Source organism: Thamnophis sirtalis, unplaced genomic scaffold, assembly GCF_051295495.1.
Source record: "Thamnophis sirtalis isolate CommonGarterSnake01/CBP01778 unplaced genomic scaffold, rThaSir2_p1.2 scaffold_2, whole genome shotgun sequence".
In the NCBI taxonomy this organism is placed as follows: domain Eukaryota; kingdom Metazoa; phylum Chordata; class Lepidosauria; order Squamata; family Natricidae; genus Thamnophis; species Thamnophis sirtalis.
The window spans coordinates 150,744,726-150,759,813 of NW_028261382.1; the positions used below are offsets into that span (position 1 = coordinate 150,744,726).

General features: G+C 43.4%; 1 protein-coding gene across 3 annotated transcripts in view; it reads left to right on the forward strand.

Annotated features, from left to right (window-relative positions):
• Positions 1-369: 369 nt before the first annotated feature.
• The window catches only part of ROCK1 (Rho associated coiled-coil containing protein kinase 1), a 121,305-nt gene continuing 106,586 nt past the window's right edge, over positions 370-15,088 (forward strand). For all 3 annotated transcript variants that reach the window (XM_087707203.1, XM_087707204.1, XM_014067455.2), the window contains exon 1: positions 370-1,483. In XM_087707203.1, coding sequence (XP_087563329.1) covers positions 1,391-1,483 — 93 coding nt within the window. In that variant the 5' untranslated portion in view covers positions 370-1,390. The remainder of the gene's footprint in view (positions 1,484-15,088) is intronic.

A 15,088-nucleotide genomic window follows, 5' to 3' on the forward strand; every position in this document is an offset into this window, starting at 1 on the left:
TCTGAATTTGCTGCCATGTAGATCCCCGTCTTTTTTGGAATTTGAACGCTGGCAAATCCAGCTTTAACAGATTTATTCGTTGGATGCTATTGCATAGTTTATATATTACCGTATGTGTGTGTGTGTGTATACACACACATATGCAGGCCGTCGCCTGGTATCATCTCAAGATTTCACGTGCGCAGACCGGCCGTTAATTCTCGCGCTCTCCTTGGTGAGGCGTGAGAAAGAGGCAGAAGCGAAACGGGGTCGCGTCTAAGCGTAGAAAGAGGAGGACAGGCCCTCACGCTCATGCGCGCGCTTGCAGCCGCGGTCACAGCCGGCGGTGGTTCTTCCCCGGCGCATGCGCCCTTACCTCCGGTCTGGCTTAGACTATTTGAACAGGAAGGCGGACATATTTGTGAGAGGGCTCCCTCCTTGATTAGCTAGTGTACTGAGGCGGTAGTGACTACCCTGCGGCTTTGTACTTTTTTGCCTTCGCTCATCTCTGCCATTGGAAGGAGCTTGCATTTTTCTCTTTCTCTCTCTTTTCTCCCCCGCCTCCCCACCCCCACTCGAGCGCCACGACGGACTAAGGTGGGGCAGCAGCAGAGCAGCGGAACTCAAGCAAGCTGCACCTACTTCTCCGAGACTTTTGACTCCCCGGTCGGCATCAGGAAAAAAGGGAAGGGAAACGCAGCAACCGGAGAAGCCGCGGAAGAGGAGGGGAGAAAGGGAGCGAGGGAGAGGAAGAAAGCATCTCAACCGTTACGCGGCGGCCGAAGAGAACTCGCGCATCTGGAGAGCAAAGCGGAGGCATCGGCTTGCTTTTCCCGACCCAGAGGTGGGGGGCTAGCGGGGGCCTCTTGAAGCGGCTCGTCCGCGCTGCCTCTGCCGTGGCTTGAGTACGCAATGAAGCCGTGCGCCGCCTCAGGCCCGAGCCTCGGTGGAGGGAGCAGCTGGATGAAGCTCCGCTGAGAAAGTTTCCTGTTTTTCATGGTAGGCCTCGCGCTTTCCCTCCACCCCTCCTTCCCTTCTTTCAAAGCTGCTGCTCTGCAGCTAATAATACCCAAAGAGAAGCGGGAGGAACCGCTACGCTGATCGGGACAAAATGTGGTTCCTTCGACACAGGGCCTCGGGCTGGAGACCAGAGCGCACCGGCGGGCTAGGGAGCACAGCCTAAGAGACTCGCGGGGGCAACCGAGAACGCGCCTCCCTTCCCGTTTTCGACGTTCGCTTTGCTCGCGCGACGATGTGTAACGGGGGGAGGACAAGGGACAACCCCAGCCAGTCTCCGGCTCTTCTCTGAGAGGGAGAACTCAGGGAGACAAACTCCCCCCAACCCCCTCCCCCCCCCCGGTCCTCCAGATTTGATTTCCTGTGGATTAAGGAGACCCGCCTCTTCAACATTATGTCGACGGGAGAAAGCTTTGAGTCCCGGTTTGAAAAAATCGGGATGATGATAAAAGACCCCAAATCTGAGGTGAATTCGGACTGCTTACTGGTGAGTGGCATTGATTCCTTTTTTGGTTTCTATTAAATGGGAAGGGAAGGCTTCCTTGAGGGTTACCCCCACCCGCTTAAATGCAAGATCTTGGCAAGATCTTTTTATTTCTGGAAGTCTTGCATGTATGATAATGATAGTGATTTGAAGAAGGCTACTAGAGATATTTTGACAAAACCTTTTTATATCAGCACTCAGTCTAGAAGGGGGCAGTTCTGTTTTCTCTAATTAAAATAATTCATTCTTGTAGGCTTATGTTTGGGTCAAGGGACCCACTATAGGGAGTCCTTGATTTATGACAACTATCAGGACTGGAAGTTTCATCACTAAATGATGCAGTTGTGAAGCAAGTTGCATCCAATTTTATGACTTTTTTTTGCTACAGTTGTTTAGTGAATTGCCATGGTTGTTAAGTGAATTCACCTTCCCTCATTAACATCACTTGTCCAAAGCTCCATGAGAAGGTTGCAAATGGTGATCACATGACTCCCAAGATACTGCCAACATGTATATGCTGGTTGCTAAGTGTCCAAATTTTGGTCATGTGACTGCAGGGAGGCAGCAATATTTGTAAGCGCAAGGATTGATCATAAGTCACTTCAAATGAGAAGTACCTGTAATGTGTTATGGAACTCCTTTGAGAATTGGAACTCAGTTCAAATAAGTCAAAGAAATTGATTTACATCAAAGAGGTTAAGATGATTGTGTGAGTCATGTGTTTTCCAACCAATAGAATCCATGTACTATTTGATATTGAAAGGGTTGCCCTAGAGATTGATGGAGGCTTAATGTGGTATTAACACAAAAAATGTTACTGTTACAAAAATAAGATTTTGTTTGCTTATTAAGACTTATTTACATGACCACATGTACTGATTTAGGGAGTGATACTGTTGTGCTAATATGAGGGATGTGTTCAAACATACTAAACTGAACATTTGGTTAGTTTGTGGCTCAGAAATGAACCTATGTAGTTTGTGTATAGTTCTGTGGTTGTTGATTCAGGCACTTGGTTAAATAAATAAACTATACTTCAGTTAACCATGGAATAGCTTGTTGTGTAAATATAGCTGGGCTGAATCTCGTAGAACATAGATTCCTAACCAATTAAGATTACTCCAGGTAGCCAATGGTTTAGTATTCTACTAAAGAGACAGATTAAATTGGTGTATGATGCATTGAATTTTAGGTAGCTGAATTAGATCTACACCCTTGTGCATAATTTCATTTTTCATATTAACCCACACGAATAAGTCAATATGGCTTATTTATTCTTCTTTTTCCTCATAATAAAAATGTAACTTTAAAATGTTTGATTACCGGTCTTCAAGAATATTAATGTAGTGTGTACAACATCAGGGTATAATAGGACCCTTTCCAGTATACAATACTGTTAAAAAAAAAAGAAAGAAAGCCACATGGCAGTGCAAAGTAAAGAATCAACCATATTTTACCTTTATTTTATTTATAAAGTTTATAAACTTTAATTGTCAAGGAGGAAAAGTATAACTGAAAATAATTAGTGAAGAAGCTTAGTATGAAAAACTAGGCTATTGTTTTAATTGCCTTTCTATCCAATCACTGTATTCTACATTCTAAAAAAATAAACTCCCTTTCCTTAATTTTTATTGTCTTGCCAGTGTAAAGTGATTATATTTTCTTTCTTTTATAGATAGGAGATATCCACCAGTGCAGTAACTGTAGCAGGCTACTGTATATTTGGCATACACACACACACATACACAAACTCTACAGTACTCTAGGTACTTCTGTTATGCATCTGATTTTTATTTATTAAATTGTTTGTATAGTATATGTGTACAAGGGACACGGTGGCTCACTGGCTAAGATGCTGAGCTTGTCGATCAGAAAGGTCAGCAGTTTGGCAGTTCAAATCCCTAGTGCCACGTAACGGAGTGAGCTCCCATTACCGTTGTTTGTCCCAGCTTCTGCTAACCTAGCAATTCAAAAGCATGTAAAAATGCAAGTAGAAAAATAGGAACCACCTTTGGTGGGAAGGTAACAGTGTTCCATGCACCTTCGATGTTTAGTCATGCCAGCCACATGACCATGAAAACGTCTTCGGACAGCATTGGCTCTTCGGCTTTGAAACGGAGATGAGCACTGCTCCCTAGACTCGGGAACGACTAGCACATATGTGCGAGGGGAACCTTTACCTTTAGTATATGTGCATTTGTATATATAAAAATCAGGTGCATAACAAGAGTATCTAGAGCACTGTAGTTGATGTATCCCTTTTGCTGCCCTTGAAAGCTGCCTCTCATTTATATATGGAACCAAAATTTCAGCCATTTGTGGGAGAAGGATTAAGGCGTTAAGTGGCCCCTTAATTTAAAGCACCATTTTGCTCCTTAAAATCCCCTAAATCTCCTCCTCAGATGTCTCTCCAGTTTTGCAAAACAGCCATTAACATGTTGCACAAAGCCTGGAAATGTCCTTGAAATGCTAGAAGTTTCTCACTGTTGGGTATAATATTGATATGAGAGCACTGCTTGTGTCACTTGTTCATAGTAAATGCTTTGTGTGTTAGGATGTTGATTGGAGCAGATTCATTTAACTGTTACTGTGTACCTTTTGAATTTACTTCATGGGAATGATATTTTTTTAGCATAGTCATTGATGGTTACACTAAGTCAAGAGTAACTACTAAATGTCTTATTAGTAATAGAGATGTGCATGGCCTATATGTAGTAAAGTGGGAAGATGCCTGATGTGAATTAGAGTTTTTGCTCAACTAGCTTAGTAGAATTTTTTATGTTTATAATTGGGTTAGGTTCAAGATAGATTAGACATCTTTTGTGTCTAATCTAAAGATTTTAATTGTTGATGTTGATGATGTTGATTTTATTTATATGCTGCCCTTTTCCCCGAAGGGGACTCAGGGCGGCTCACAACTCAACCAGGGAAGGGGGATACAAACAAGAATTTAAAACGACATAAAAAACAATGCATGTTTAAAACACAACAGTCATACCAATTCGAGACGGGGGCAACAGTTCTTTAGCCCCAGGCCTGTCGGAACAGCCAGGTTTTAAGGGCTTTGCGGAAGGCCTGGAGGGTGGTGAGGGTTCGAATCTCCACGGGGAGTTCATTCCAGAGGGTCGGAGCAGCCACAGAGAAGGCTCTCCTTGGGAATAGGGCTGTGTAGCACTTTGGTTTAAAACTTGGAAACTTGATCCAGAGTGTATGAGAGCACAAACATGTTTCTTGTTTACAATTTTAAACTAATATGTGTTCTTTCCCTGGATTTCATGGCTGCTTTGGAGGATAATAATGTGACTCTTTAGCATCTTAGATGCTTTAAGGAGTTGCAAATAACTTTCTTGGGGTGAATTATCCCTGATGGAGAGACTATACTTTGATATTAAGCTAAATTCTAAATTGGTGGAAAAGTGATAACAGGTCACTTAACACCTGATGCTGCTCTACCCTTGTTTTCCTAGCTCTTTTTCCCCTCCTCCTGACCTTATTGGCTCTTTCATTTTGTATTTTGGAAACAAAAGTCTATGTATATGTATAGTCTATAATACATATGGTTGGGTTTCATTTAATGTATACTTTTGATAACCAATATTTTGCCTGCATCATTGTCTAGATAATGGAGTGAATTTATTGTGGTACTGTGAATAACACACAAAGTGAAAATCTCAGCAGAAACTACCTCTATATTTGATTAAGGAAACTGTCAATTTATCCCTTAGCATATATGTTATTTTTCCTGGCAAGGACCAGATGTAGCACTAATGCTCAGGTAAAGCCTGGCACTTGCTTATAGGTCTCTCCCCCATCTTCTCTCTCCCCCTGTTAATTGCTTTCTCATTTGTACCTATTCTGAAGTTTATATAAACTGCAAATTTTGGATCTTAAGTAGACTAACTTGTGCATGTCTTTCTGATTGTGCATGTCTTTCTGATGTATTGTTTCTTGGGGCTTGTTAATGTTATAATTATAAGGAAATATTAGAAAATATTAGAAAAATCATATGAGCATTAAATTCTGACCTTATTAAAATAATAGTAAATTTATTTGACATAGAGCTGCAAGTTGCTTCATCCAAGGAATATAAATATATTTAGTTAAGGAAGATTAGAATAGAATTAATTTACACCATAATAAGCAAAGTAAGGATTTATCATTTGAATTGGAAGCACCAGGTAAAAATTCTTATCCAGAAAAATCATGGAGAAAACTATTTTTTTTTAGTTTTTTTAATGCCTAAAGTAAAAAACAACAACATAGAATTCAATTAATAAGGAGCAATACATTTAGATTAGACACCCCATGCAAGCAATAAACATGAGAGATGAACATCTTAGCGAGAGATTTAGCAGAGGGAATCTTGGAGCAAGGGATGAAATGGACCTGTTTGGAGAATAAGTCCGTAACAACCCAGATAACAGTGTGTCCCTGACTCTCAGGAAGTTCGACAATGAAATCCATGGAGATCTCCTTCCACGGGGTCACTGGGTGAGCCACCGCCTGGAGTAATCCCTGGGGCTTACCCGGAGGGCGTTTAGCAGCAGCACAAATGGGACAACTGGCAACATATGTCTCAATGTCCTTTTTCAAAACGGGCCACCAAAATTGCCGCTTGACAAGGTGTAGAGTCTTGACAAATCCAAAGTGCCCAGCCATCCGGGAGTCATGAGCCCATTGAAGAACAATGGGTCTAATGGATACAGGAACATATAATTTCGCTCCAATCCAGGGCAATTCATCCTTCATAGTGCATTCATCCATGTGCTGTTGGAACCAGTCATCTCCAGTAAGAGCCTTCTTTAGGTTAGAAAGAAAGTCCTGAGTGACCTCCACCTTAGAGGTTGCTTGACGTCTAGTAACAACAGGAGCAGCGAGGCTCTTCGCGGGAATGACAGGTTGGACCACTCTGAGCTTAGAACAGTTGTACTGAGGGAGTCTGGACAAAGCATCAGCCATAAAATCCCCCCCCCCTTGAATGTATTTCAAGGTAAAATTGAATCTATTGAAATGCTGAGCCCAGCGCATCTGCTTAGGAGAAAGTTTCCTGGGCGTTCTCAAAGCTTCCAAGTTTTTATGGTCAGTCCACACCTCGAAAGGGTGTTTGGCGCCCTCCAGAAAATGGTGCCATGTGGACAGAGCCCAGCGAACAGCAAAAGCTTCTTTCTCCCAAATGGCCCAATGTCTCTCTGTCTTGGTTAGTTTGCGAGAGGTGTAAGCGCAGGGTTGTAATTTACCTTGGCTATTAGCTTGAAGTAGTACAGCTCCCACAGCCACATTACTGGCGTCAGCTTGGACTACAAAAGGTTCGTCCATTTCCGGGTGTTTGAGAACTGGTTCCTCTGCAAAAAGGCGCTTTAACTTCTCGAAAGCAGCTTGACAGTCCATAGTCCAATCCAGCAGCTTGCTAGATTTGGGTATGGCCCCTCCCTTAGATTTAAGAAGGTTAGTTATTGGGAGAGCTATTTTAGCAAAGGAGGGAATAAATTGACGATAAAAATTAGCAAAGCCCAAAAACTTCTGCAATTGCTTACGTGTACGAGGGGCCTCCCACTCGGTGACCGCCTTGACCTTAGCGGGGTCCATTTCAATACCCCTGTGGGAGATGCAATAGCATCTCTCCTTCTCCTGATGGAATTTGCACTTGGATAATTTGGAGTAGAGTTCAGCCACCCGGAGTTTTTTCAGCACGGTGCGAACAAGCCTCACATGTTCTTCACGTGTTTCCGTGTAAATAAGGATATCGTCTAAATAGACCATTACGCCTTTGTAAAGATGGTCATGTAAAACCTCATTAATCAGCTGCATGAAAACTGCTGGCGCCTCCTGCAGGCCAAACAGCATTACTCGAAATTGGATCAACCAAGGGGGCAGTTGAAAGCAGTTTTCCATTCGTCCCCCTCTTTAATTCTGACTCTATAATACGCGTCTCTTAAGTCCAACTTAGTGAAAATACGACCCTTCACCAGTTGGGCCAGCATGTCCTTCATCAGTGGTAATGGGTACAGGTTCTGAGCTGAGATGCAGTTCAAGTTTTTGAAATTCACACATAATCTGAGGGAGCCATCTTTCTTTTCTCTGAACAATACTGGCGCTGCTACCTTGGGTCTTGCTGGCTCAATGAAACCCCTCTCCAAGTTTTTATCAATGTACTTCCTCATTTTCTCCATCTCTCTAGGGGACATTGAATATATTTGGGGCTTTGGAAGCTTTACTCCAGGTAAAATATCAATGGTGCAATCTGTGGGTCTGTGAGGGGGCAATTTATCAGAAGATTTCTCACTAAAAACATCCTTGAGGTTCCAATATTCCTTTGGAATTCTCTCCTCCCCCTCAATTCTCTCCTGCCCCCTGGCTGCCAGTGTGGGGGTAGTAGTCTCAGAGCCTGGAGTTTCAACTTTCCCCTCAGGGGGTGTGGTTGTTCGAATCCGTAACCAACCCTCTCTCCAGTTAATGCGTGGGTTCCATCTACGGAGCCAGGGGAGTCCCAGGATAAGGGGCCAGTCCATCCCAGGCGCCACAATAAAAGTTATTAATTCCTGGTGGGTACCCATCCACATCTCGATGGGTTCAGTGGAAAAATGAGCACGGCCGCCTCCCGCAATAGAACCATCAATTTGGCAAAAAGCAATAGGGACTTTTAAAGTCTTTAATTTTAAGCCCAGTTTCTCCACCATCTCAGGGCTTATCATGCAACGGGAACACCCAGAGTCTAATAGAGCTAAAAGCTTCTCTATTGCGCCAGAAGAGGGCACTCTAAGCTCAATTGGGATGAGCATAGGGCCAGATCGGGAACTTACCCAGCGCTGAGAATTCTCATCATCAGATTCGTCAGACGAGCTGGGGCTTCCATCTCCCTCCTCCTCTGGCTCGAAGCGTCGAGAAACATTCTCAGCAGCGAAGGCAGCCTCCCTCCTCTTGCTTGGCGTCTTCTCCAGTTTCCCCTCCCTCCGGGGGGTGGAACAGGTTGAGTCAGTTTGACGCGGCAATTCATAGCACGATGCCCCTCCTTTCTATAGTGGAAACAAGCGAAAGGCTTGGCTTTGCCCGCAAAAGTTCCCCTGCCTTCACTCCTTGGGCGGGGGGGGGGGTTAGGAGGTGCTGGGGGGCATTTCTCAACTTCTCCCTCTCTCATGCAACGCAGTCTGACTAAATCCAATTCCACATCTGCGTTTTCATACCAAGTTTCTAAACGACGGGGAAGGCGTCTTTATGCATTGCTGGTAAACATCTTTATCCAAGCCGTCAGCGAATTGATCCAGCAAGGCCTCTTCCGACCACCCCCTCATATAGGCTGACAATTCCTGAAATTCCTGCACATAGTCAGGCACAGTTTTCTTTCCCTGTTTAAGGGCCGTAAATTTCAGCCTAGCGCGACACTCGGTCAAAGGATCGTCGAACCTTCTTCTCATAGCTGCCATAAAATCATCAAAATTCCTCAGGAGAGGGGAATTGCATTTATGTAGCCCGACCATCCAGTCGGCTGCTTTCTTCTCCAAGGTCATCAACACCATTCTCACTTTAGTTTCATCTGTCTCTAAACCAGGCCCATATATTTCCATATAATTCCAGACCTGAATAATAAACAACCCAAGGCCTCTGGGGTCTCCATCATAGTTTACGCTTAAGGGTGGGAGCTTAGCCATCTGGCGTCGCCTGGGGCCCCTCCTGCTCTTGGAATATCTCTAGCCGCAGGGGGGGAGGCTGGTTCTGGGTTTTCTTGTGCACACCCCCCTTCGGTCCCTCCAGTTTCCCTTAAGCTATGCATTGAGTACCTTTTCTCCAGCTCTTCTGTTGGCTCCCTTTCCACAGCTCTCTTTCGAATTCGACGTTCACTCCATGCCTCTTCGAGGAGCCTCATGGCGTGGGAGATTTTGTAGTCTTCTTCTCCAGTGTCACTCCAGTCAGCTGCTGGTTTTTTCTTTGGCCTCCTTCTTGTGACTCCAGCTTGTAATTCCTCAGGTTCCTCTTTCTGTCCCACACCCCAAGTCCATCTGAGACGGATGGCAGGTTCTTCCACTCTCAGTTCGGCCAGTCTTTCTGTTAGAGATGGTCCCGCCGCTGCCCCCACTTCTTCTTCCTGGTCGCTTTCATGCAAAGACATTTTCTTTTCTTCTTGTGAGGGCACCCCCCTCAGAAGTTGTTCGCTCCGGGATGGGTGCAATTGAGATTCAGCTTATTGTCAGCTGCGACTTCATTTAATAATCAGGAAAGAAACCACTCAACTCCATTTGTTTGAAATCAAGTGTACTTTTACTAATTATAAACGAACAGTAGCAAACCTAAGCTGAATCTGGTTAATTAGGCGCAAAAGCAAAGAATATCATGTATAATTCAATCCCCTCCCCTTGGCACCCCAGTCCATAGTCCAATTATAATGCACCCAACTGTCAGGGGGGAGTTAACTTCAAAAGACAGCACCAGGATGGAATGCTGGACAGTTAACCTTGGCGGGAAACTGCCTTCCTCCACATGTGCAGTAAGATGGTCAGGTCAGCGTCTAGAATCTTCCTCCAGCACATCATGATTCCCCTCGCAAATACCATGCCCCCCTCCCCGTTACAATGGCAGCTGAAGCAGCAGCAAAGCAGAGGCTGACACGTGTGCTGGGCCGTGCCAGACCTCGGAATGGGCACCTCCTCAGACCCCTGCACCAAATCTCCCACACACCCCATCGGGCCTTTCATTGGCCCTGGGGAATTTCCGATCCCTCCTCCATGCCCCACTCATGTGTCCAATGCAGGAGGAGAAGTAACAGGCCCCTGTAGGCCCCACTGGGACCTGGACCTGCTGGTTCTGGATCAGGAGGAAGCTCGTAGTGGAGCCTCCCGAACAGCTGCAGAACGAAGCAAAGGCCTCGCGCATGTGGCGGCAGCCAAAATGGCCGCCAGAGCTCCGTGCGGAGGCAAGAGAGCACTAAATGGCAAAAATGCGGCTTGCCCGGCTTCCAGCAGCCTACGCCGCTCCAAATAGTGACGGGGGGAGCCCCGCGGCACACAGGCATGCACTCCTCACCCCCAAACCTCTCTCGCTGCGAAAATCAAATTGGAGCCACGCAGCAGCCGCCTAGAGCGATCGGTGGCTCCGTGGTCAGCTGGCGCATGCTACGACAGCGCCAAAATCACCAAGGGCTGACTGCAGGGCTTATCCCCGAATGGAGCTGCCCTCCCTGAAGCTGCACCTGGAGCTGGCACCCCCACAATCCCGGGGATAGGGCTGAGGCTCTGGGCCCGTGGGGGGGATGCTAGATGCCCCACAGGGCCTTTCCCAACCACCCGAGGCAGAGAACTGTCCCTGGGGGCCGCAGCTGCTAATTTAGAATTTAACAAATTTAAAATGTCCAATTAAACCAAATAAAAGACTAGATTGCAACAAAATTAATCCTACCTACAACCAATTCTCAACAGTGCTTGGACCAAGGAGACTGAGAGGAAACTGGGCCAAGATTGGAAGGGACCAGTATTTAAGAGTTTGCTCTCAGTCTTTGGACCAATCAGGCTTTGAGAATACCCACACGTGACCACTCCCTCCCTTCCTCTGGAAAATGAGACATGGTGTGGTAAAAAGTGCTTTTTTCCTAAAGTTTCTATCAAATGTTATTGTATAAATATTGTGAGATTTTTTAATGCACTTAAGTTGATGAAGAGTCCTTTAACTATAAGGAAGCTAAATATAATTTTACCTGTAAGAAATAGTGCTTGAAAATGTTACTTGTAACTCAGAATGTATTTTTGGTTACCATTTTATGAACAACTTAAGCCCAAGTTTTCATAAGTATCAAATGAAGTTGAAGTAAAAAACATCTCTTTGTAGGCTATAACATACATATCATAGAAGATGGGTACAATGGAGAATTGGTTTTATTTGACATACTAATGATAGTAACAGTAATTTAATAGTAACAGTAAAAATAACATAGTAACCCTTTATTATTATTATTTTTTGTGTAGGGTTTTTTCCAAGATAAAAAAAGATTTTCAAACATACAATCCCAAGCACCTGAATTTATTTTGTTTCTCCAAAATTATTTGCAATTTATTCAAAGAATATTTGTGATATAAACTAACAAGATTTCTCTAAGTTATAAAGTAGATCATAAAACCAACTTAAAATACCTGAGGAAATATCTGAACCTCGTATCATAAACTTTGTGGTAAAACTTTGTGATTAAAAAAGTCTGCCTTCAGAGAACAATGCATTCTAAGATTTACACACAGTCTTTCCTTTTGTATATACACCTTCACCAAATGAAGAACTTGAAGAAAGGCTTCATCTTCACAGGTGATAAGGAAGAGTTTGCACTCCTTTGGATATAGGTAGTCCTTGACTTACGACCACAATTAAACCCAAAATTTCATTTGTTAAGTGAGGTTTTCCCCCTTTTTATGACATTTCTTGCCACAGTTAAGTGAATCACTGCAGTTGATAAGTTAGTGACCTGGTTGTTAAGTGAATCTGGCTTCCCCATTGACTTTGCTTGTCAGAAGGTTGCAAAAGATGATCACATGACCTGGGACACTACAACGGTCATAAGTATGAACCAATTGCCAAGCATCTGAATTTTGATCACATGATCATTGGAATGCTGCAAAGGTTATAACTCTAAAAAACAGTCATAAGTCACTTTTTTCAGTGCCATTGTTAACTTTGAATGGTCACTAAATGAGCTGTTGTAAGCCAAGGACTACTTGTATTTGGTTTGTAAATCATTTTGAGGGTTTTGAAAATAAGTACTACTTGAACTTATTTTCTTCTTTCTCACCTATAAATAACATCTATATAGCTAATGTGTAGAAATACTGGTTTAAAATTATACTTATAAATAGGCTGATTCTATAACCCTATAGCAGTGATGATGAACTTATGGCACGCGTGCCACAGGTGGCATTTGGAGCCATTTCTGAGGGCACATGAGGCGTTTCCCTGTCCGCTCCAGCGTGCGCTGGCCAGCTGATTTTCAGCCTTGATTTTCAGCCATTTTTCACTCTCCGGGGCTTCCCTGAAGCCTTCAGAGGGCAGAAAACTGCCCAACAAACAAACAGGAAGTTCGGGAACAGACTTCTGGTTTGTGTGTTGGGTTGTTTTTCACCCTCCTGAGGCTTCAGAGAAGCCTCCTGAAGCCTCCGGAGGTGAAAAACAGGCCAATGGACAACCCGGAAGTCCATTTCCAAACTTATGGTTTGCATGTTGGACTGTTTTTCGCCTTCCCGTTGCTCCTAGAAAGCTCTGGAGCCTGGGGAGGGCAAAAAACAGACATATTGGGCCCACCGGAAGTTAGAAAACTGGCTGTTTCTGGCCTCCAGGGGGTGTGGCAGATGGTTTTCGCTCTCCTCAGGCATTCACGGGGCAGCAGGGCTGGTGGTGGTTAGGCGCGCATGTACAGGGGGCATGGCACGGGGAGGATTAAATTATGGAGTGTGGACATGCATATGCGGGAGGGAAAGGTTCGCCATCACTGCATAGGCTCCAAGATGATTTATTGCTCTCATATAATCTGAATCAAATACCCAGCTACTAATGAAAGATGTATATGTATCTAAAATCAGCAGTACATTTTGTTTTGAATGAAACATGCAACAAGCTCATTTTATATATACCACTCTCCTAGTTTGTTTTTTAAAAAACAATAAATAAGCATGCTACCCAATTTTACCTGCAGTTGTGTCCGCTATTGAATTCTTTAGTTTTCCATAACTATAGTTCTGCAATGTACCTGGTACTAATAATCAATTGGTTTCATGGCTTTTAGCACATAATTGCTTCTTCCCTTTAGTACAATTTCCTCTGGTAAATCTGGAAGATTTTAGTATCCTAGATAATTTTTCCTTCTACAGTAGAAAAGTGTATTCACTTTTATCATCTTATTGGAAACATTTTAGACGTTCCATTTACTTATCACCAGTAAATTTAATCTGAACTAAAGATCTATTTCCTGACATGTTTATGATCAGTCATCACTGTATTGTTTGTTTTACTTTACTTTATTGTTTGTTTGATTAACCTCTTCCTTCTCCAATTGTTCATAAAATTAGGACCAGACTGTTCCATAACATGCCTACTAGATTTGAGCTTTTCAAAATATGTTTTGCACAATCCTAGGTTTCATGAAAATTTGATGAGATTCCGTGAGAGTCTAAAGGGCAAAATGTTCACCTAAACACAGATATTTGCCTCTTCATCAAGAGTTCTGGGTTTGTTTGTTTTTTTAACTAGTGGGTTCTGTGGCCTGAAAATGTTAGAAAAGTCCTCTACTAAGATATTTCCAGAAAATTACTCCAACACTCTTTCTTACCAGTCTATCTTTATCTCCATAAGATAAAACAAAGGAACTGATAACAGCTTGTAATTCTGCCATCATTGTTTCTCTAGTGCAGTGTTTTTCAACCTTTTTTGTGCAAAGGCACACTTTTTTCATGAAAAAAATCACGAGGCACACCATCATTAGAAAATGTTAAAATTTTTTAACTCTGTGCTTATATTGACTATATATAAAGTAATTCTCTTGAATAGGAGTCAAATAAACAAAAAGAAATTATTTTATAATTGTTCATATTTCTGTTTACTTACTCAGTGCGAAACCTGGGCCTGTTTTTCTGAACACAAAGCTGATATTCTGGCAGCAATCGAAGAAAGACACACACGTAGCTCTTCATCAACAGCTCTCAGTCTCTCTCTGTTCATTAATACGTCTGGAAATTGTGTTGTCTGAGAGTGGGACTTTGGCTATTTCCTTAGCTGCTTCAGGTCCTAGCATCTCCTCTACAATAGCTTTGCAGGCGGGAAGTATTAATGTCTCTGCCACAGTGTGCAACTTTTTTGACTTGGCTATAAGTTCAGCAACTTGATAGCTAGCTTTAAGAGCTCTTTCATTTACCTTTGTGGTTTTTCTCATGAAAGTTGCCTGTTTCTCCGTGTTTTCACGCAGGCGAACAAAATAGTCCGCATTCTTATTTTGAAGCGAAGGGTGTTTGGTTTGGAGATGGCGTTTAAGTTTACTTGGGACCATAGCACTGTTAGATAGCTTTTCACCACACACAGTGGAGTTGGTTTCTTTGCATCTCCAGTGAAAGTAAATCCAAATGAAATATAGCTTTCGCTATATTGCCTTGTGCCAGAGAATTTGCTTGAGCTAACCATCTTTGCTTTCTTTTGATCCCCACTCATACTTGGGCTCTCATCTGGCTGCGAATTTTGTTCAGAGTCCAGTTCTTTCCTTTTCAAAAACTTGTCCATCACTGCAATATCTGCTCCTGTCTCACTGTCACTCAGTACTTACTGCACTTGTCTCCTCTTTAAACAGGGGGCCAGTTCACGGTCCCTCAGACCGTTGGAGCGCCGGACTATAGTTAAAAAAAACTATGAACAAATTCCTATGCACACTGCATATATCTTATCTTGCATATATCTTATTTTCCCCCACATTAGGTTGTAGTTCCCCAACATTAGGTTGTAATTCCCCACATTAGGTCCAGTATAGTCCCCCACATTAGGTCCAGTATAGTCCCCCCACATTAGGTGCAGTATAGTCCCCCCACATTAGGTGCAGTATAGTCCCCCCACATTAGGTGCAGTATAGTCCCCCCACATTAGGTGCAGTATAGTCCCCCC